At 44.6% G+C, this 24,385-nt stretch overlaps 1 protein-coding gene across 3 annotated transcripts in view; it reads right to left on the minus strand.

The window, feature by feature from the left end:
- LOC129714375 (5'-AMP-activated protein kinase subunit gamma-2) overlaps positions 1 to 24,385 on the minus strand; it is a 376,688-nt gene that overhangs the window by 325,744 nt on the left and 26,559 nt on the right. The window contains exon 1 of one of the 3 annotated variants that reach the window (XM_055663941.1): positions 11,033 to 11,539. The exons of 1 other annotated variant lie outside the window; for it this stretch is intronic. In XM_055663941.1, the coding sequence (XP_055519916.1) occupies positions 11,033 to 11,116 (84 nt within the window). In that variant the 5' untranslated portion in view covers positions 11,117 to 11,539. Of the gene's footprint in view, positions 1 to 11,032; positions 11,540 to 24,385 lie in introns of those variants that run through there. One more of the 3 variants, XM_055663949.1, reaches the window with a different exon arrangement.

Here is a 24,385-nt window from a genome sequence, read left to right on the forward strand (position 1 = left end):
GACTTCCAGACCGTTCAAATTTACAAAGTTAGTAGAAACGGGTTCAGCAACCATGATGTGGGAAACTGAATCAGCTGATAAACGGCAGATGTCATCCAATACATGGAAGTAAGGCCTTGGACTTTGTTGCAACTCCAACAAAGGCAGGCCTAGTAAAGAGTCCGACAGAAATGTATGTATAAAATAAAGCAATTGATCCAGAAAGACAAGTTCAAGTCTCACCATCGCAGTAAATTTATTTAATGAAAAGGCTAAAATTAAATTTCTAGTATCAGATTGTCATAAGGACAAAGCTGGTTTAGTCCTGCTATTTAAGGCAGGTTGTTGCTCTTTAGCTTTGTTCTAACTCCAGCAATGTGCTTGACCGTTTACTCTCCGCTGACAGAGTCTTGCAAATCACTCAGATCAAGGGACAATTAATGATGTGAATAGAAATTGCCAGCAGCCTCCATGACATGCCAATGAATAAGGAAAAAAAATCACAACAGGAAAATAGCCCACTACTTTTACTTTACGCCCAACCTTAGTGGAAACAAATGTATTTCTTGGAAATATACTCAGTAAATAAAGCATTCTGGTATCTTTATACGAGGCACTCATACATTCACAGTGGAGCAGCACTTATCTTGTCACAAAATGGATTGAGACTCCGAGAGACAGAGCCCAAGGCAGCTATTAGGATCAATATAAGTATCATGAGGATTTGCTTGGAGAATTATTCATATACACACACAGAAATGTATGCATACGCAGGGCTGGCAACATTGGTTGAGAGTTGAGAGTGAGAAATTGCGATGGAGTGTAGCGAGCAAGGGGGGGGGGGAGGGTGGTGTGTGGAAGAAGCGGGGGGGGGGGGGGGGGGGAGGGGGGGGGGGGGGGGGGGGGGGGGGGGGGGGGGGAGGGTGTGGAAGGGGGGTGTCCCCCCTCCCATGGTAGGGAGCTTTTGCATTTTTCAGCTTGAAATTGTGCAATCTGGTGCATACTGTAGCGAGTCTTTTAACTTACACTTGAATGCAACATTTATGCTTTAAATTGGATTAGGCATGAATAAGGTTAGGCTAAATTACATTCCTAATTACATTCCACAATAGAGCCAGGCTCTGATCAACAGGTGCAGCACATGAATGCCTATATTCATGTATGGATATCAGATTATATTCATGCTGTTATGCATATATATAGAGAAAAACAGAGAAACAAGGCAAGAGTCGGACTTCCATTGCTGTTCTGCACAAATAAATCAATCAACCTTACCCTTTGACTATAGAAACAAGACAAAAATAATGTCACATATTCAATCATATATGGTTCAATGAAATTAAGATATATATGTAAAAAATATATATGGAAACAGGCCCTTCAGCCCACTAAGTCCACAACGAACAGCAATCTATCATACACCAGTTCCATCCATCACGCCAGGGACAATTTACAGAAGCCAATTAACCTACAAACCTGCACTTCTTTTGGATATGGGAGAAACCGGAATATCCAGAGAAAACCCATGTGGTGGTAAGTCAGGAACTCTACCACTTCGCCACCTTGCCACCCCATTAAATTATTTATTCTGTAATATATTTTATTATGGTGTCACGTCAATAAAGATGAACACATGATTCTGATTTCTGCCCTTAGTTGGATAACACACATCTCCAGTCATTGTGTTTTATGGCTGGTTTTCAACCTCTTCAGTCTGAAGTTCTCGACTTGAAACATCACCCATTCTTTCTCTCCAGAGATGCTGCCTGTCCTGCTGAGTTTTTCTAGTTATTGGTGTCTATCTTCAGTTTAAACCAGCATCAATAATTCCTTCCTACACTATTTCTTAAGCAAAATAGGTCCTATTCTCATAATATTATTCACCTCAACTAAGTTTTATCTTCACCTCCTTTGCTGCAGGGAACACATTCTTCAAAATGAAAAATAAATTCCAGCCCTGCCAAAATCTTTATAAATCGCCCTTGCATCCTCGCCAGAACAATTGCACCCTTTCTACACTGTGTCATAGTCTTACAGCATGGAAACAGGACCTTCATCCCAACTTATTCATGCAGGTCAAAGATGCCCCATCTAAACTAGGCCAATTTATCCGCATTTGGCCTATATCCCTTTAAATCTTGTGTGTGTCAGTGAAGCGGCCGCAACATCCGGAGTGAGCGGAGACTTGGCCATGTCCGGGGAGCGTTTCCCTCCCCCCTCCCCCAGGAATGCGGGCCGGCCCAGGAGCTCCTTGTCCAGCTGGGGTCCGGGGGAGGTGAGGGTCAGTGACCCGGGGGTCGGGCATCGGAGCTGAGCGGAGCCTTAGCCGGAGATTCTTCCCCGCGGTTCCGGAGGCAGCACCGACAAACCCACTCACCCGGTCCGCTCCTGGCTCCGGGTCGGGGTTAAAACTCCATGGGGTGTGGACAGAGCGGCCGACGGACAAAGAGCCGCCGGAGGTGAGGGTGGGAGGTTTGTGCCGTGCCTCGGGGGGGAAGGGGGGGGTGGTTAGTGCTGGGACCACCGCCGTGTCTCACCTATCACACCATCTGCACGGGAGAAACTAAACAACTTTTTTTTCCCCCCAAAATCATCCCGCAGGCTGGTAGTTTGACAGCCCTGTTTTAAACCAATGCCCTCTTGTTCTTGAATCACATATCCCGGGAAAAAGACCTTATATTCCCCTCATGGTTTTTACTCACCTCTAAAACATTTTTTGCTTTATTTTGAACTTCCAGCACCTGCAGTTTTTTGAGCGTGAGAAATTTGTGATCAGCGTGAGAGCGTGAGAATTTTGTGAAATGCGTGACTCTTGACGCTCAATGCGTGAGAGTTGGCAGTCCTGCTGCTAATGCAAACATTTTATGCAAGTTCCAATTGCTTGGACAAAAATCACTTATTACTGCTTTATAACAGTTAAGTTACTTTAAGACCATTTCAGAAATTATGGCAGTCAACCAACAATCAACTAACAAATTAAAGCAAACTAAAAAAAAAAATAACATGTACCCTTTCCTGACTCGACCTCATAAGTACTTTAACGCTGTTAACAGAGCAAAGGGATATTAATCTCAAGAATCAAAATGGGAAAAGTGGGGGCAATTTTGCTTAAATGGTCATTCTAAGCTCATTCAGATCTGCATAGAGTCAGAGCTTTACAACATGTACATGGCTGGCCCAATTTGTCCATAATAATCAAGTTGGCATTCTGTGTGCCCAGGGATTGGCTGCAGTTCCCAGATCAGCTCGCATCCCAAGCACTGGCTGCAGTTCCCAGATCAACTCGCATCCCAGGGACTGACTGCAATTCCCAGGTCGGCTCGCCTGCCCCGACCCAGCGAAAACGAATTGAGAAAAACAGTTTTTCGGGTTACGGGCCGGATTCGGCCCGTGTGCCGTAGGTTGCCAAACCCTGTCCTAGATGTTTGGCCTCATTGTGGTCCCCCCTCCCCCCCCATGTTTTACAACTGATTCACCTGGTTAGTTCCATCTCCGCCTGCTTCATGTTGTCGGCGGCTGCACATCCAACAAGAAAGAAGAGAAGAAACGCAACGTCACTCACAGCCGCCAACCGACTCGCTTCCCCAGACCGTACAGATCGCTTCATGTGGTGCAAAGAGACAAACTGTGCAGCAATGGCCCTTTAGCGGAGCTGTGCAGGGACTGAAGACAGCGTGAGAATTCTGTCATCAGCGTGAGGGCGTTAGAATTGGCTGAAATGCGTGACGCTCACGCTCAAAGCGTGAGAGTTGGCAGCCCTGCCATACGTCTGTGTATATCAGGCAAACACACATACACACGCATGCGCGTGTGTGTGTGTGTCTTTATATTAAAAAATACTGATGGAGTAACTTAGTGGGTTAGGCAGCATCCCTGGAGAACATGGATGGCTGATGTTTTGAGTCGGAACCCTTTGGAATCCATGTTCTCCAGAGATGTTGCTTGGGCAGCTGAGTTACTCCAGCACATGTGTCTAATTTTATAAACCAGCTTCTGCAGTTTCTTTTGCCTTTCAAGATTAAAAGTGGATACAAACCTACATGTATACAGAAATTATCTGCAACATATTCAACTTGACTATTGAATATATGACAAGTATGCCCTGTGCCTGATAAACGCTGACCTTTTAAATCCTCTCAATGATTTCCTCATGTTTGGCACAGCGTCAATATATCTATGAGCTTCCTTTTCATTAGTCATACAGTCAGAGTCAAAGAGCATGGAAACAGACACTTTGGTTCAAGTTTTCCATGCCGCCCAAGATGCCCTATCTACACTAGTCCCGTCTTTCCATGTTTGGCCCATATCCCTCTTAACTTTTCCTATCCATGTACCAGTCCAAATGTCTTTTAAATGTTGTTATAATACCTGCCTCAACTACCTTCACTTCCAGCTCGTTCCATATATACCCACCACCCTCTGTGTTCATTGAAGTACAATTCCGTGTGTGATGCAGTCTTTATACAATATCCCAGAATCTTCATCCCGGAACCTACTCTTACAGAATTCAATAGGTAATAATATTTTTTGAAACATTTACTCATCAGATGTATAAGATGTATCAGATTAACCCCATCCTCCATTCATGCTATTTCTCCAATTTGTTGTAATGTTATAGTTAGATCATTATAATTCTGGTGACAATTTCTTTCATTAAGAATTAGAATAAGGATAAAAACTAAGTGCTGAAGTAACTCAGTAGATCAGGCAGCATCTGTGGAATGAATGGGTAAGCGACATCCTTCTTCAGATTCTGCCCATACGTTCCTTTTGTCACCTTGTCGTGGTGGAGAAGCTTGTGTGGTCCTGAGATCCTGAGAGCGATGCCGTCTGGAGTTATGCTCCTGGTAGGACCACCCATGGCGGTAAGGTCGAGGGGGAGGTCTCTGACAAAGAGCAATCCAACCAAGACCTCAACGGTGGAACAGGCGGAGGATGATGGCTGACTTCAGTGGCTAGTGTCACAACGGCTCATCCGCCGCCGGCGGATGGCAGGCTGCAGCAGCAAACCACGGGTCCCCGCCCTGGTGCGCACTGTGGTCTTGGGCACTCCATGCCACCTCGCTTTGAATGGGGAGATTTGGCCTGGCCCAGATCTGACAAGGAACCTTAGTGTGGTGGCTGTCTGTGCACCCCTGATCTCAAGGACCGTCCCCACCAGTCTCCCCACGTTAAACAAAGTCACGCACAGGTGTCTTCCCAAAAGAGGACAGTCATACTCGTTTCGAGTGACCACCACGCACCGCCGATGATGATGATGATTCCCCCCAGCGATCATAAGACATGGGAGCAGAATTAAGTCATTCGGCTCATCAAGTCTGCTCCACCATTCGATCATGACTGATCTATTTCTCTCACACAACCCCATTCTCCTGCCTTTTTCCTGTAACCGTTGGCACCCTTGCTAATCAAGAGCCGCTATTGATCTCCGCTTTAAAAAAAAGCCCAATGACAAAAAAAAACCCACTCCGCCACATCTGTAACAGTGAATTCCACAGATTCACCACCCCCTGGCTAAAGAAATTCCTCCACCGATGCTGCCTGACCCGCTGTGTTCCTCCACAACTTTGTGCTTTTCTCCAGATTCCAGCCTCTGCAGCTCCTTGCGTCTCAATTAGCGTTAGGACAGTATGAGACTACGTCAGTCCTGGATTCTTTTTCAATGGAATGGAACAAAAAGAATATTTGATGTGGTGCCCAAATATATGAAGATTGATCTGAGACATCATCATTTCACAGGTCAACTACCATCTGGTATGCTGGCACACTGTTCAGTTTCTGTATTTACTCCAAACATGCTTGGCATTCAGGCCCCTCAGTCACTGCTCCAGTCTGACTCACTTTTAATCCAATTTCTCACCGAATTCCACATTCTGCTTTATATTTGCATTGTTTCTACTTCAATGTATCTCGGTGTATTTGGATTTCTGGAAGAGGGATACTGGCAAATGGGGCGGGCATAAATGGACATCTTGGTTAGCATGGACGAGATGGGCCAAAGGGCCATTTCCCTGTAGTTTTATAACATACCCAATAGTGAAAGATTTGTCCATTTTAAAGATTCTGTTATTCACATTTCTTACCAAGTCATTAGTGGTCAGAATCTCACATAACATCCTTCATAGCAAAGTTTTATTACATTCTGTTATTTCGAGGTGACGCCCTTTAAGGCCAGCTGCAGTTTGGACTTTGAAAATGGCATTAAAAACCTGGGTTACTCTGGTATGTGGCCTCAGTGGGTTATTTCTATATACTTTGGGCGGGCGGCACAGCGGTAGAGCTCTGCCTTACAGCACCAGGGACCCGGGTTCCATCCTGACTACAGCCGCTGTCTGTACAGAGTTCGTACATTCTCCATGTGACCATGTGGATTTTCTTCGAGTGTTCCAGTTTGCTTCCACATTCCAAAGACATGCAAGTTTGTAGGTTAAAATTGTCTTCTGTAAATTGTCTCTCTAGTGTGTAGGATGGAATTGGCATGCGGGTGATCGTGGTCAGAGGCCGAAGGGCCCGTTTCCACACTGTATCTCTAAACTAATCTAAACTTTGTACTTAATCTGGGATTGCGTTTATGTATAGTAACACTGAACTGAACGCAAAAAAAAGAACTTCACCATATCTCAGTACATGTGATTGTAAAGAATCATTGACTAATTCATGTAGTTATAGTTAACCAGGTTTAATTTATCATGGTTTAAACACTGGAATTATATTGCCAGTTTCTAATCTCAATTACTAGACCGAACAAATATGTGATTACTACAGTCTGTATCCTGTAGATTTCCTCCACCCCCTCCAGCCTCAGGACACAAGTGGCATCTGGCCCAGGAATATTTTGTTTGCTTCTAACCCATAAACAAGTGAAAAAGAAGTGTTGATCACGGTCCTCTCTAATTTTCAGGCTATCTCAGAGCTCTCCAGCCAACAGAAATGCCTTTGAATTGCAGCCAAAGATACTCAAAGAAATGCAGCGATCAGTCAACATGTGAAGCAGTAAAATGAAATCATGAGCTAACATGTGGGGCAAGAGTGAAGAGGAGAGAAAAATGTGAAAGAAAATAAAAAAACACTTGTAGCATGCCATTCAAGGCAAAATAACACCTGGTCCAAGACATTCAGGGCAAAATCATGCATGGCTGATGACATTCAAGGCAATATCATGCATGTTCTAACATAAGTGATATCTTCCCAGTTCTGACAAATAATCGTCCATCTGAAACATTCACTTTTCACAGATGCCGCCTGACCTCCTGAGTTTTTCCCGCTTTTTCTAATTTGAGCTGAGCAAAACTTGACAATATTGGCTTTCAATATCATGGAATAGATAACACGTGGATTAACGGGTCTGCCATGATAGTACTGACTAATGGAGCAGGCTAGAAGGACTGAATGGCCATTTCTCTGCTTCTATATTTTTCTGCGATTCTCCACTCTAGAAATGTACACTTTACAATCCACGTGGCAGTAATTAACAATAAACATTGTTAAAAGAATCTGACAGATAATAAAAAAAAATCAGACACCAACTAAAATGTCAAAGACGAGATGCCATTGCTTTAAGTTGACAGAGGCAAAGTTAAATGAAGATGAGCGAGGGACTTAAAAAAAGAGTGGTGGGTACCTGGAACACATAGCCAGGGGTGGTGGTAGAAGCAGATACAATCGTGGCATTTAAGACATCACATGACAGCAGAGGAAATTAGTTGAACTTGGCAACATGTTCAGCATGGACATTGTGGACCAAAGGGCCTGTTCTTGTGTAGTATCACTCTATGTTCTATGATAGTCCAGTCTAACTTGAGCGCAGGTATACACTGACTTTAGGAGAGCGTCATACGTGTTCCTATTATTTCACACATGGCGCAATTTTAATTTGGCGACATGCCAGCAACAATAATCAAAATATATCTCTTTTAAAGCAACATATGCAATGCCATTTTAAAACAGAAAAAAAAACGAGAAAATATATCAACAATGAATCAGACAGTGAGTTGCCAGTCACACGGAGTTAACAGTAAGTACTACACTGCATCTCAGACAAATGGTTCCATCATCAGTACATACGACAATCAAACACTCTTCACTCCCACATCTTCAACCTTTATTACACTTCCGTCAATTCATAAATTATGAAGATACTTAATAAAGTTACGATCTGCTCTCTGAATAAGGGTGAGACAGCATTTGTCGAGGTCCAGCTGTATTCCCATTCCCCCTATGGAGTGCGGAATAACAATGCAGCTTTGGAAGCAGGTGCAACGGCGTTTCAGAGGCTTATCGGTAGACATATGAATGGAGGAATTTGAAGTATGTGATGTGCTGGGCCGAAGGGCCTGCACCCATGTTGTAAATGCAGTGAATGGGGGGGGGGGGGGGGGGGGGGGGGATGGATTGTATGCAGTCAGTGGGGGGGGGGGGATTGTTTTATTTTGGCATCACATTCAGCATGGGCATGACATGCTGAAAAGCCTGGTCCTCTGATGAATGTTCTACGAGTACACACTGAGACAAACCGACCCGAAAAGTTACCTATCAGTGTTCTCCAGAGACGCTGTCTGACCCGCTGAGTTACTCCAGCTTTTTGTGTCTAATTTCAATCTAAACCAGGATCTGCAGTTCCTTCCCAACACCTCAGAGTGCTGCAGTCTTGCATATCCACAGGACTACCTGGTGAGGGATGCAGCTGCTGCAAAGTCCCTATAGGGCAAGGTCATTGCTTAGGAGCCACCACTATTACACACAGTAACGATGACCAACCTCTCAGACATATCCCTCAGGGAATATTTGTTGTAGTTAAGAGACAGGCCCTTTGGTCCACTGCTCCACGCCGATCACCGATCACCCATTTACACTTTTTCGTTTAGTTTTAGAGATACAGATTGGAAAAACAGGACCCTCGGCCCACCGTGCCCAAACCAACCAATGATCACCCATACACTAGTTTTAGCCTACGACAAGTTGCTGAAGTCAATTAACCTACTATTCTGCAGTCTTTGGTATGCGGTAGGTAACCGGAACACCTTGGACCCACTGTTCTCTATTGCTCCACTTTCTCATCCACTCCCTACACACTAGGGCAATTAACATCACCACCTGCAGTTTAAATTCCATTTGGAAAATTTTGGAGGACCAATAAACCAAGAACATACAAACCCGTCTTTGGAAAGTGGGGCACCCCGAGGAAAGCCCCACTGTGAGAACATGCAAACTCCATACAGACAGCACCCGAGGTCAGGATAGAAACAGGATCTCTGGGCACTGTTTAGGCATCAATACTACCCTCTGCATCATGGTTGCCCAAATGAAATAAAAACAGATGATACTCTGCCAAAGTGCCAAACTTTTAAGTAAATACCTTCTCCAGTGTGAGGGGAGACACATTAGAGGAGGAGAATAATGGCACAATGTATTGTCCATTTTTTAAAAAAAGACACAAAGTGCTGGAGTAACTCAGCGGGTCAGGCAACATCCCTGGAGAACATGGATTGGGAACATTTCATGTCAAGGCCCTTCTTTAGGGATGCTGCCCGACCCGCTGAATTACTCCAGCTTTTTGTGCCCCTTTATTCTATAAACCAGTTCATTGTTTCTAGGTAAGATAGACATAAAGTGCCGAAGTAACACAGCGGGTCAGGCAGTCTGAAGAAGGCTCCCGACCCAAAATGTCACCAATCCTTGTTCTCAAAAGAAGCTGCCTGACCCTCTATTAGTGAAATCTGCTGAATAGAGAAAGGCGTGGATAGAGTGGATGTGGAGATGATGTTTCCGTTAGTGGGAGAGTCTCAGGCCAGAGGTCATAGCCTCAGAATTAAAGGTCGTACCTTTAGAAAGGAGATGAGGAGGAATTTCATTAGTCAGTGGGTGGTGAATCTGTGGAATTCATTGCCACAGACGGCTGTGGAGGCCAAGTCAATTGTTTTGTAAGGTGGAGATTGATAGATTCTTGATTAGTATGGGTGCCAGTGGTTATGGGGAAAGGCAGGAGAATGGGATTGAGTGGGCAAGATTGATCAAGCATGATTGAATGGCAGAGTAGACTTGATGGGCCGAATGGCCTAATACCTTATGAACTTATGAGTTACTCCACCACTTTGTGTCTATCTTTGTCTTCACACCTTGTTTCTACATATTGTCCACCTCATTTTCAGCTCCCCACTTTCCACACAACTTGCATCCTCCAACACATGAATAAAAAGGGCCACAATATTCAATCCCCAGTTGCCTTTGGATGTTAAGGCATGCTTTCTTCCCCTGGAATGGCATTTGATTTAAATACCTGGTATGAAAGTAAAAACTCGGATGGATTTGCTCCTCCACTCCCACATACCACCAAGATTCACACATGACTCAGCCGGTCACTGCCTCTCCCTCCGGAGGGGCTTTGCATTCAAAAGGGAAAATTAGTACCCACTCCCTCCACTGTGTTTAAAAAAAAAATAACTCTGTAGAAATTACTGCTGCATTTTAAATTTGCATTAAAAAAGAATGAAAACCATTCAGTTTCTCCGATTTCACTCTCAGACGCCACCTACTAAATTCCATTGCAGGTCACTTCGTTCCAATGTTGAATTTGTTTTTCCCTACTTCACTCCTTCTCCCTCTCAGATCTTCAGTCAAAAAGATCAGAGTAGTACCATCTCAATTCGAAACCCCGTGTCGTTCCGTTAAGTCTGTTTCACTCACTGATTTTGCTATTTTTGATGGACTTGGGTTTGATTTATGTGTTTTATTTAATAGACGGGTCTGGTCTCCCGATGTGAAGCACTTTGTTGTCCTGGTGTGTAATTGGCCCTGTAAAGGTGAGGTGTGGGGTAAGCTGGTGTGTGTGTGTGTGTGTGTTTTAGGGGGGGTGGGGGTCCTCTTAGACCTTTCCTTCCCTCCCCCGTGTAGGATTTTGCACCAACAACCAAATATACTATTGCTCTAGTATCTTTACCAACAACCCCCTTATTCAGCGGCCAGCGAGCCCTCCACTCCCAACACTCACTGGCCTAAGAGGCATCAGTATTACTAACCCCGGGCGGGTGGGTCTCACCCAACACCATTATCTTACCGGGATATTGAGGCGCAACATACGCCGCTTGTTTCTCTTCATCCCCCCTTTCTTCTTGCCCGTGTCCACGACCGTACTTCCCATGTGTGGGCTGGTGGTGCAGAGACGGCGAGCCTTCAACCTGCCAAACCCTTGTTGACAGCGGCGCGGCGCAGCGCAGCGCAACACCTCGGTGGATGATGCGAAGCGAGGAAGCTTCCTTTAAGTTGCCTCCCCTTCCGAGGGTCCTCTGGTGCTTTGAAACCTCCTCCTCCTCCCTCTCTCTGTGTCTCTGTGCCGGGCTGCAGCGACCACCGACACGGGGGGCGATGCACTGAATTCCCCGATGCACACACGGGAGCGACCCGCGTCCTCTTGCCAGCTCCAAACCAGCTCCACGCCTGCTAGATGTTTATTAATATCTCCTCGTCCTGCACACGTGAGGATCGCAGTTCCCAATCAAGAGGCTCTCCAAAAAGAAAACAAATGCACATTGAGTGTGTGTGTGTGTGTGTGTGTGAGAGAGAGAGAGAGAGCTTTGTTTTAAAGGGGCAATTCTGTGTTTTAATCCACCCCTGCTTTGCTATTTCCTATCGATCTGCGAGCGGGCACCAAAGTCAGTCAGAGTGCACAGATTGCAACTGGTTAGGCTCGGGTCCAAATCGAGTGTAAACATCCGTCTGTCCGGTTGGAGGCAAGAGCGGAAAAAAAAAAGTTTCAGGAAATGAAGCGTGGGTTCGACAGCGGGCGAAGCTGGAGTGTCAACTCAAAGCCAAGCCCCGTCATGTCTCAATATTCGCGCACACCTCCCCTAATCTACCCAGCCCAGCTGTAAACTCCTCCCTGCATCAAACACAGCGCTCAAAAACATCAAGGCAGCAGCAGCAGCAGCAACATATCCCCTCTCCAAGCCACAACGTGGGTTGCAATTGCAACGGAATGGCGGTGAGATGTTGTGAGCCAATTCCAAACCATCCAGAGCGCTGAACGTACACAAACATTGCCGCATTCATGCCTCCAACCTCATGTTACGTAACACCCTCTCGCCATGTGTTGCAAGTGTAGCAAACAACGGGCGGCGCTGCACGTTATTTAGTTACACAAACTGAAACAAATGTGTGACAAACATTGACAAAACTAACCCCCCCCCAGCCGCGTGTTCTCCCAAAAGTTTGCATCTCCAGAGTGTTTCATTGTCATATGTACCGTTAATGGAGCGATATTCTTACTTGCAGCAGCATGACAGGCCTGTATACGCAACAGACACAGATAATACATAAACAAAACAAATACATTAATAAGGACAATACAAGGCACGGGGCCTTCGGCCCATAATGTTTGTGCTGAATAGGATGCCAAGTTATCAGCTTGCACATGATCCATCTGCCTCTATTCCCCGCACTCACATGTGTCTCTAAACGCCTCTTAAAGGACACTATGGTATCTGCCTCCACCACCTCTCCATGCAATGTGTTCCAGGCCCCCACCACTCTCTGTGTAAAATAACGTCCAAACAATCAGGCTGAACATGGGTCTCGACCCGAAACGTACCCATTCCTTCTCTCCAGAGATGCTGCCTGTCCCGCTGAGTTACTCCAGCTTTTTGTGTCTATCTTCGATACAAAATCAGCATCTGCAGTTCTTTCCTACACAATATATCCAAACATCTCCATTTGCAGAGATTGTGTTGATTGTTCATTTTACTAATAGCTACAATACTGACATAGAACAGTACAGCACAGGAACGGGCCCTTCGGCCCGCAATGTTTGTGCTGAGCATGATGCCAAGTTAAACTGTTCTCATCTGCCTGTTCTCATCCACATCCCACTATTCCCCACACTTCCACTGGCCTATATAAAACTCTTCAAGCCACCACCATATCAAAATATTAGTTGAGTATTTTAATTCAATTTTAATACAATACTAGTGCAAAAGAAAACGTAGTCCATAGTGCAATCAAAGACGGTCCATATATGTTCATAGTTGAGGTTAGTTTTGTGCAGCATCAAGAGCCTGTGTTCCTGAACTATGCTGTAACATCCCTGTACAAAATATCATGTACACAGCATCTGAGGCCCGAACCTTCCTACCACAGCAAAATTGGAGAGATTGCAGAGAACATGAAAACCTTTAATTGGTGATTTGAGAATTACCACAGCCATGGAACACCACGGACCACTTTGAACACCATTATAGACTTGTTTTTCTGAATGTGTTTTGTATTAACGGTACGGTCATAGTCACACAGCACAGAAACAGGCCCTTCAGCCCACTTTGTCCATGCTGACAAAGATGCCCCATCTAAGCTAGTCCCATTTGCCTGCCACATACCTATCTCCAAGTGTCTTTTAAATGCTGATAAAGTACCTGCCTCAACTATCTCCTCTGGCAACACATTCCATATCAGTGAAAAAGTTGCCCCTCGTTTTCTTATTAATTTGTTCCCCACTCACCTTAAACCTATGTCCTCTGGTTCTTGATTCCCCTATCCTGGGTAAAGATCCACCCGAGTTATTCTCTCATGATATTTTATAACTCTATAAGATAAACCCCTCAGTTTCATCTGTGTAATGTTGTGGTTTCTATTTAACAGTCTTTTTTTCCACTGTCTTGGGAATTCATGGATAATTAATGTTTTTGTCTGACTTCATGTATCTGTGATGCTGCTGCAAACAAGAATGTTATTGTACTTTGTGCCTTGTGCATGTGGTAATAAATTCGACCGCTCCAGATGCATAGTGCAAGCTTTCATGGTCAAATGTAGACCAATGAAAATCCAGTACACTATGGTCCATCCCGTAAATTACGATGGACTTTTATCTCTAATAATGTCTTTGTACTAGATAAGGTATCCAATTACAATCCTTTTCCCGAAGAGCCAAAGACTAAGGGCACAGCTGTAAAATGAGAGGGGCAAAGTTTAAAGGAGATGCGTGGGGCAAGTTATTTTACACAGAGGATGGTGGGTGCCTAGATCACACTGCCAGGAGTGGTAGTAAAGGCAGATATGAGAGGTGAATTTAACATGCTGTGAAATAAGCACATGGATATGCTGGGAAAGTAGGGATATGGATCATGCGCGGGCGGAGATTAGTTTAACTTGGCATCATGCTCGGTACAAACATGATGGGCCAAAGGGCCTGTTCCTGTGCTTGTAGTGTTTCATATTCTATCAACTGCATACTCGTGTCTTGGTTTTGCACAGTCTTATTTCTTTTAGAAATTGCATATGATTGATGTCTAATTTATTTTTGGTGTGTTTGCCTGAGCCTATGTGCCTGAGATCATCGCACCTGCACTGGACAGACGGATGTTCACACTCGTTATTTTTCCAAAAATAAATTTTATTCAGAATAAAAAAAAGACAACACAAGAACTGCAAAAACTCTTCAGTGGCTCTACATACATTCAATAGCATTGCATTTGGTGGTGTTCCATAACTATCATTGCACCAGGCATCCTTGCCACTCATCTGCCCCCACTGGGGGGATATCCCTTCCCTTGTTTGAGGGGGTCTCCACCAGACCATGCCCCCCCACAGAGCCTTGGCATAGACTGCACCAAGCATCATTGTGTCCCTCAGCACGTACTCCCGCAGTCTGGAATGGGTTTGTCGGCAACGTTCCCTGACGGACATCCTGCTCTGCTGGGAGGCTAACAAGGTTCGGGCAAACCAAAGGCAGTCATTCACCGAGTTGGTGACATTCCAGCAGCACTTGACATCCTTTTCCGAATGTGTCCATAGGAACAGTCCGTAAATCAGAGATTCCTCTGCTACGGAGCTGTTCGGGATAAACCGTGACAAGGACCCTTGCATCATTCTCCAAACTTTCTTTGCAAATCCACACTCTGCGAAGAGGTGGGCAATTGTCCCCTCTCCGTAGCAGCCATCCCTAGGGCAGTGTGCACTGGCAATGAGATCCCGACGGTCAAGGAAGGATCTGACTTGGAGTATCCCTCAACGCCAGCCAAGCTACTCTAATGCAGGAAGCCTGTCAGTGAGACAGATTAACCCAGAGCACAGATTGTGAGATTACAGCTATTGTGGAAACATAGTTGGGGAATGGAGAGGATTAGAAGCTCAATTGTTCCAGGGTACAAAGGCGACAGGTGTGATCAAGGTGAAGGTACAGGAAGAGAGGGAGGTGTGTTTTAGGGAGAACATCACAACAGTACTCAGAAAGTCTCTGGGGGACATATCCGAGAGGCTATATGGGTAGGATTTAGACATAAGGAAGGGATGATCATTGTGACAGGATTACACTACAGGCCTCCCAACAATCAGCAGGAATTTGGGAGCTACACATATAGACGGAAATCAGAGAAAGGTGCAAGAATGATAGGTTTGCAATTGTGGGTGATTTCAACTTCCCTAATGTTGACTGGGACTGTCTGAGTGTTCAGAGATTAGATGGGCCAGGAATATTTAAGTTGTCCTGGAAAGTTTTCTAAAGTAGTATGTAGATAGCTCCATCAGAGGGGCTTCACCTGATTTCCTCTTGGGAAATGAGATTGGAGAAATAATTGATGTGTCAGTGACTATTGAACATTATTCTGATATTTTTCGGATGGTCATGGAAAAAGATAGGATTGGACTTAGTTTCGTTTTAGTTGAGATTTAGTTGCCTGATGGCTGTGGGGAAGTAGCTGTTTCTGAACCTGGACGTTGCAGTCTTCAGGCTCCTGTACCTTCTACTGACCTGAGTAGCGGGGAGATGAGTGCTCCATCCTAAATGGCCTATTCTTAAACTGCCCCTGGTTCTGCACTCCCCAACATCGGGAACATGTTTCACTGCCTTCTAGCGTGTCCAATCCCTTAATATCTTATATGTTCAATAAGATCCCCTGTGTGGCCAGGATGGTGTGGATCCTTGATGATGCTGCCAGCCTTTTTGAGGCAGCGACTGCGATAGATCCCCTCAATGGAAGGGAGGTCAGAGCCGATGATGGACTGGGCAGTGTTTTCTACTACTTTTTGTAGTCTTTTCAGCTCCAGGGCGCTCAAGTTGCCGAACCAAGCCATGATGCAACCAGTCAGCATGCTCTCTACTGTGCACCTGTAGAAGTTAGAGAGAGTCCTCCTTGACAAACCAACTCTCCGTAATCTTCTCAGGAAGTAGAGGCGCTGATGTGCTTTCTTGATAATTGCATCAGTGTTCTCGGACCAGGAGAGATCTTCAGAGATGTGCACGCCCAGGAATTTGAAGCTCTTGACCCTTTCCACCATCGACCCATTGATATAAACGGGACTGTGGGTCCCCATCCTACCTCTTCCAAAGTCCACAATCAGTTCCTTGGTTTTGCTGGTGTTGAGGGCCAGGCTATTGTGCTGGCACCATTTGGTCAATCGGTCGATCTCTCTTCTATACTCTGACTCGTCCCCATCAGTGATACATCCCACAACAGTGGTGTCGGCAGCGAACTTGATGATGGAGTTCGCACTATGACCAGCTACGCAGTCATGAGTATAGAGTGAGTACAGCAGGGGGCTGAGCACGCAGCCTTGAGGTGCTCCCGTGCTGATTGTTATCGAGGCTGACACCTTTCCACCAATTCGAACAGTCTGTGGTCTGTGAATGAGAAAGTCGAGGATCCAATTGCAGAGGGATGCGCAGAGACCCAGTTCTGCGAGTTTGGTAACCAGCTTGGAGGGGATGATTGTATTAAATGCAGAGCTGTAATCAATAAATAACAGCCTGACATATGAGTTTTTGTTGTCCAAGTGGTCCAGAGCGGAGTGGAGACCCAGCGAGATCGCATCCACCGTTGATCTGTTGTGGTAAGCGAACTGCAGTTGGTCCAGGTTTTTGTTGAGGTAGGAGTTGATTTGCTTCATGATCAACCTCTCAAAGCACTTCATCACCACCGGTGTTAGTGCCACTGGTCGATAGTCATTGAGGCACGTCACCTTACTCTTCTTGGGCACTGGTATAATTGATGCCCTTTTAAAGCAGGTGGGAACCTCAGACCTCAGAAGTGGTTGAAAAAAAAGAGGTTGAAAATGTCCGTAAAAACTCCAGCCAGTTGGTCCGCACAGGTTTTTAGAACACGACCGGGTATGCCATCAGGTCCAGGCGCTTTTCGAGGGTTCACCCCTGTGAAGGATTTTCTGACGTCAGCCTCTGTGACTGTGACTGAAATACCATCACAGCAAATGGGGGATCGGGAAGGCACATCAGTGTTCTCCCTATCAAAGCGTGCGTAAAACCCATTGAGCTCGTCAGGGAGTGATGCTGCGCTGACATTCGAGCTACCTCCTGATTTTGTCTTGTAGGAGGTGATGGCATTCAAGGCCCGCCACAGCTGCCGAACATCTGTCTCATCCTCCAGCTTGGAGCAGAAGTCCCTTTTGGCCTTTTTGCTGGCCTTACCAAGGTTGGATCTGGACTTTCCACCAATCTTTCCACCCCCATGCACAAGAAGCGACAAGACAGACATCATTGTATGCAGATGCCAAGAAGTGTGTTCAGCTCTGGACACCCATGCCATCTCTGAGTGCCCGCTCTACCACTCACCAAATGCAGCTCAGGGCCTGGCAGATATTGATGCAGAGACAACAACCTGGCAGCTCAACACCCGGCTTGAGATCTAACTATTCCTTTGGTTTATGTTTCGTTCGTAAGAAGAAGAAGAAACTCTGGCCGAACAACTTCTAATCTTATGTGTGGACTCGTTAAGAGGAAGAAGACCTGAAACATTGAGCAAGCCCTTGCCTCTACAGAAGCTGCCTGACCTGCTGAGTTCTTCCAGCAGTTTGTTTTTTGCTCTTTTCCCCATCTCTTTGGTTCAGTGTCTTTTGTTCTACTAACTACCTGCTAATGGTAACAGATTATTGCTATTTATGTTAAAACCAATCCACCAGAATCATGTGCATTTTGTTAACATTTTCTCTTCATTTTTGCTCTGACAAGCAAATTGAGCAGCGTTATTTTAAAGATATGACTGGCTTGTTGTTTCGTCCATGCTCTAGGCACTTCTGCGAAAAAGGTCCTCTTCAATTGACTCATGTTCCCCCTATTGTAAGAATATTCCTCTTCAATTGTTGAGGCTGCCTTCCACCTTCATCTGCTTTTACAGAGGTGACAACAATTTACCAGCCATGTGAAAATAACTGACACAGCCTTTCAAAAAGACTGTTGCACCATAACATTTGCCTTCAAGAGAAAAATAAAACAATGTATTTACAAGGTGATGATTCATCTTAAGGTGACAATTCATCTTAAGAAATTCAGCACGTTCCCAATGTCTTTTACCTATTTCCTCAGGTGCAGCATTAAAATAACCTATCGGAATGCATAACAACTAGGGCGGCACAGTGGCCACAGCACCAGAGACCTGGGTTCGATTCTAACCTTGGGGACTGACTGTGTGGAGTTTGCCTGTTGTCCCAGTGACCGTGAGGGTTTCCTCCCACATCCCAAAGATGCAAGGGTTTGTCGGCTAATTGGCCCCTGTAAGATTGCCCTGAATGTGCCGGGAGCGAATGAGAAGTGGAATAACATAGAACTAGTATGAACAGGTGATTGGTGGCCTGCGTGATTTGGTGGGCCAAAGATCCTGTTACCGCGCTGTATCTCTAAACTAAAATTAAACTATACTTGGTTTGGCAACTGCTCTGACCAGGACCTCAAGAAATTGACGAGTTGTGGACACAACACTGACCATCGCACAAACCAGCCATCGACTCCATTTACACTTCACACTGCCTCGGGAAAACAACCAACATTATCAAAAACTGCCTGCACCCTGTCATTCCCTCTTCTCCCCTCGCCCGTCAGGCAGAAAATACAGAAACCTGAAAGCACGTACTACCAGTTCCAGTGACAGCATCCTCCCCATTGTTATCAAACTATCGATTTATTCCTGAAAACCCGCACTACCTCGTGTGGCCAATGCAGTTATTTCATGTGCACTTTCTCTGCGGTTAGTACATCAGTTGGTTGGGGGCTGCTGAGATCGAAGGGGGAACCTGATGGGGGGGGAGGGGGGCTCCTGCTGCCTCATGTGGTGGCAGGCCTGGTTCCCCACTGTTGTTATCGATGGTTCCATTAACCCTGTTGTAACAATATTTCGCAAGAAAGCGAATGGTATGTTAGCTTTCATTGCAAAAGGATTTGAGTATAGGAGCAGGGAGGTTCTACTGCAGTTGTACAGGGTCTTGGTGAGACCACACCTGGAGTATTGCGTACAGTTTTGGTCTCCAAATTTGAGGAAGGACATTATTGCCGTAGAGGGAGTGCAGAGACGGTTCACCAGACTGATTCCTGGGATGTCAGGACTGTCTTATGAAGAAAGACTGGATAGATTTGGTTTATACTCTCTAGAATTTAGGAGATTGAGAGGGGATCTTATAGAAACTTGCAAAATTCTTAAGGGGTTGGACAGGCTAGATGCAGGAAGATTGTTCCCGATGTTAGGGAAGTCCAGGACAAGGGATCACAGCTTAAGGATAAGGGGGAAATCCTTTAAAACCGAGATGAGAAGAACTTTTTTCACACAGAGAGTGGTGAATCTCTGGAACTCTCTGCCACAGAGGGTAGTTGTGGGATTTAGATGTGGCCCTTGTGGCTAAGGGGATCAGGGGGTATGGAGAGAAGGCTGGTACGGGATACTGAGTTGGATGATCAGCCATGATCATATTGAATGGCGGTGCAGGCTCAAAGGGCCGAATGGCCTACTCTTGCACCTAATTTCTATGTTTCTATTATCGGGGCCAGAATTATGGTGACAATTTATGTACTGCCCAGGTGAGGTCTACTGTATGATTTAACCGGATTGTTTGCAAAACCATAGGATTTCACTGTACCTAGAGTAGACAGTGGACAATAAAGTATAATTGAATTCAATACTATTTATGTTCTCTTTTGTACTACTTGATGTACTCACGTATGGTGTGAACTGTTCACGGTAGCACGTGAAACAAAGGTATTCACTATATCTCGATAGGCATGATAATAAGAATCCAATACCATCACATGCAATTTGGAGTTGGACAGCAGGTGTGAAACCTTGAACCTGTAACCAAGTCCAATCAGAGAGGAAGAGGGCCCAAGGCGCTGGAGTAACTCAGTAGATCAGCCAGCATCTCAAGAGAACGTGGATGGGTGACTTTTCGGGTCGGGACTCTTCTTCAGACAATCAGTACAGATCTGGTAGCATCTGAGACACCATCCCATCGGAACTCATGACAACAGTCAAAGAACCAAATCATTTTCCAATTTGGACTGCTACCTGAACTATTTCCAGACCTTCTGCTTTTATTTCAGATTTCCAGTATGTGCAGCATTAACCTCTGGACAGCCAGAGCAGCATAGGCTTCTCTCCTTTTCAATCCATCACCCCTCAACCTGATCATGGAATCGCATAGCACTCAATGCCATTCAGCTCATATCGCCTGTGCTGGCTCTTTAAATAAAAGCAATAGAGCGGCATAGTGGTGTACCTGGTAGAGCTGCTGCCTCACAGCACCAGATACCTGGGTACACTACTGACCTTGGGTGCTGTCTGTATGGAGTTTGCATATTCTCCTTGTGACCATGTGGGTGGGTTACCTCCAGGTGCTCCAGTTTCCTTCCACAACCCAAAGACGTGCGGGTTTTGTAGGTTATTTGGCCTCCGTAAATTGCCCCTAGAATGCAGGGGTGGATGAGAAAATGGGATGACAGAACAAGTGTGATAGAGTGATCGATGGTCAGCGTGGAATTGGAGGGTCGAAGGGCTTGTTTCCATGTTGTATCTCTAAACTAAACTAAACAATGCAATTAGTCAAGTGCCACTGCTCTTTTGCTAATGCCTTTCTAATATTAACCATATAACATATAACCATATAATATAACCATATAACAATTTACAGCACGGAAACAGGCCATCTCGACCCTTCTAGTCCATGCTGAACACATATTCTCCCCTAGTCCCATATACCTGCGCTCAGACCATAACCTTCCATTCCCTTCCCGTCCATATAACTATCCAATTTATTTTTAAATGATAAAAACGAACCTGCCTCCACCACCTTCACTGGAAGCTCATTCCACACAGCTACCACTCTCTGAGTAAAGAAGTTCCCCCTCATGTTACCCCTAAACTTCAGTCCCTTAATTCTCAAGTCATGTCCCCTTGTTTGAATCTTCCCTACTCTCAGTGGGAAAAGCTTTTACACAATAATATTCATTCAACTCCCTTTGTAAGTTACAAATCTGCTTGCCCTCTTTTAGGCAATCAATTAATTTGATAACACTTGCATGGTGATGCAACTGTTAGTCCTGCTGCCTCACAGCAGGAGACGGGGTAGAGAGAGTAAAGGGAACATGATAGGATGGAAATCAAGACAGAAGAGACACCACAATTGGGTATAATGCAAGCTGAGGGTGCTAGGGCTTCATAGTCACAACTCATCTGAATAAACCTACAGGAAATTCCACCATCGATAGGATTTATAGGAGTCTCTGCCCCAAAAAGGCAGCCAGCATTATCAGAGACCCACACCACCCTGGCTACACTGTCATTTCACATCGGGAAGAAGGTATAGGAGCCTGAAAACTGTAACATCCAAGATCAGGACCAGATTCTTCCCTATAACTATCAGGCTATTAAACACTACAACTTCCAAATAAGCTCCGACCTGCATAGATTTGGGGGCATTTTTCTTGTCTGTGTACTATTATTGTTTGGTTATTTTAAAAATATATATACCTGTATATACTGAACCTTTTTGTGCTGCTGGAAGTATCTCATGGAAGTGGAAGTATCTCAAGCAAATGGAATTTCGTTGCTCAGTTTTGTGCAATGACAATAAACATATTCTATTCTATTCTATTCTATAGTTCCATTTCGAGACATTTGACGATAAAACCCTCGTGATACTTAACGATTCAGGGGATATGGATGATTAAAAGCGGGAGAGAAAGGTGAAAAACGGCACAATAGTGGGGCTGTGAGATACAAGACACTCCAGATTCTGGACAACTGAAATAGAAGGTGCAGAAAACATTCAGCAGGTCAGGTATCATCTGTTGGGAGGGAGAGAGAATGAAAACTGTGAACAGACCTGATACAAATTGAAAAGGTTACACTGAGCTATAGGAAGTGCTGTGGTAATTTTTAAGACATTATAATTAACAGGTGCTGTCCAATATCATATATTGTATTAAATATCTAGCCCATTGCACACCTAACATCACAATTTAATTTGGTTTAATCACTCAAAGATGAATTCTATTAACTATTAATTAAATTGCAACACTAAAAATAAAGGTCACTATTGGATTGGGATCCAATGTAAGTCGATTCGCTATAACATATATCACAGTCCTTTGTTGAAAATGTAAAATTAATTGACTAATTTAAAAATATATATTTATGGGATTCATGTGCTTGATAAGGTGATAATGGACATTCTTTAACCAGTTATAGTCCATGTGTGGGGTGAAGATTTGGGTAAGGATTTTGACCTATCAACATCAAAAAGCTAAATTTGCTGTAGGTTAAAGAATATCAAGTAATAATTTGTCAGCTTTAGTCAGTCGCCAACGTGCTAATTCAAAATAATTTGATACTATCCTAATGAAGATATAAAGGGGGTAAAAAGTGTAATATCAGTTTTATACCTTTGTATATTCCCAGTTCATATGTGTACATGGTAAAGGAAAATCAAAACCAAAAAAACAGAAAATTCTGGAAAAACTTAGCTAGCCAGGCAGCATCTGGGGAAGAGGAAATAGTTAATGATTTGAGTCCAGGGCCTTCTATTAAAATTTGGACACAGAATAGGTTTGGGCACAGAAGTCAAAGACATGTGATGAATGGGTGTTATTCTGGCTGGAGGTGCATGACTCCTGGTGTTCATCAGGGAACAGTGCTGGATCTTTGTTGTTAACAATATACAGCCTATAAATGACACAGACAAAAACGTAGACGGGCTGATTGGTAAGTTACCGACAGGCACAAAACTTGGTGGAGTTGCAGACTGTGAAAAAAGTTGTGAAAGAGTACAGAGTAGGATATAGATCAATTGCAGATAGGGGCAGATAAATGGAACATGGAGTTTAATCCAAGAAGTGCATGGTGTTGCACTTTGGGAGGTCAAATGTAAAGAGAAAGGTGTATAGTAAACAGCAGGATACTTAGTTTAGTTTAGAGATACAGCATTGAAACAGGCCCTTCAGCCGCCATTACCACTCTAAGCAGGCACGTGCAATGAGTAATTACTCATGGAAGGCAGTCAGTCGCCTTTTAAACAATTTTAAACTGTGCATGCGCAGATTGTTCCCCTCCCCGTCGACTTTTATAAAGTAATTTGACTTCAAAAGCCATATCTCTTAATAAAATACTGTATTTCCCGGGAATGAAGACGCACCTGCGTCGAAGGCGCACTCCCATTTTGAGTTGCTAAATTTTGAAAGAAGGCTGGTGGGACATAGAACTTCTTACGCTCAAAAAATATTAAAGAGCAGCACAAGAGCAAAGATCATAGAGCGGAGCGGGTCAGCTTACTCCTGTGTCAGTACGAACAAGGGACCAATTGAGGTTATTCGCGCTGACACAGGAGTAAGCTCCAGGAGGAATCTTGGGGTGCAGGTTCCTAGCACCCTGAAAGTGCAACACAAAAATAGCAAATTATAATAATTGCTCACCGGTCAGGGCATTTCAGTCAGCATGTTATCATCGACCTCATTGGAGACCTTTGATCAATCTTTAATTGGACTTTATCAGACTATAATGTTATATCTTGTACTGAACGTTGTATCCTTTATTTGCGCCCTGCAGACGGCTTGTGTAGTATAGTCTATATGTACAGTCTTTTCTTTGACTAGATAGCATGCAAACAAAATCTTTTCACTCTACCTCAGTACCCATGACAATAATAAGCTAAACTAAAAAAAATAAAACATTGGTGCCCTGCAAGACTGCGTGCTCGGCCCCTTACACTCATAAATTTGGCTCTAACTCCATTTATAAAATTCCAGATTACACCATTGTAGGTCGCAAACAATGAGATGGAGTACAGAAAGGAGATAGAGACCATGACAATAATAGTTTAATTTAGTTTAGTTTAATTTAGAGAAACAGTGTGGAAACAGGCCCTTCGACCCACCTGGACTGCGCCAACCAATAATCCCCCATACACCAATTCAATCCTGCACTTGAGGGACAATTGACAGAAGCCAATTAACCTACAAAACTGCACGTCTTTGTGATTCGAGCGGAAAGTACCTGGAGAAAACCCACATAGTCACAACCTATGTACAGACGGCACCCGTAGTCAGGATCAAATCCAGGCCTCTGGCTCTGTAAGACAGCAACTCTACTGCCGTGCCACTGTGCAGCACAAGCAGTAAAGCAATACCAATGTAGCACTCTCTCAGACCATTCTG

Source organism: Leucoraja erinacea, chromosome 2 (genome assembly GCF_028641065.1).
Source record: "Leucoraja erinacea ecotype New England chromosome 2, Leri_hhj_1, whole genome shotgun sequence".
NCBI classification, from domain to species: domain Eukaryota; kingdom Metazoa; phylum Chordata; class Chondrichthyes; order Rajiformes; family Rajidae; genus Leucoraja; species Leucoraja erinaceus.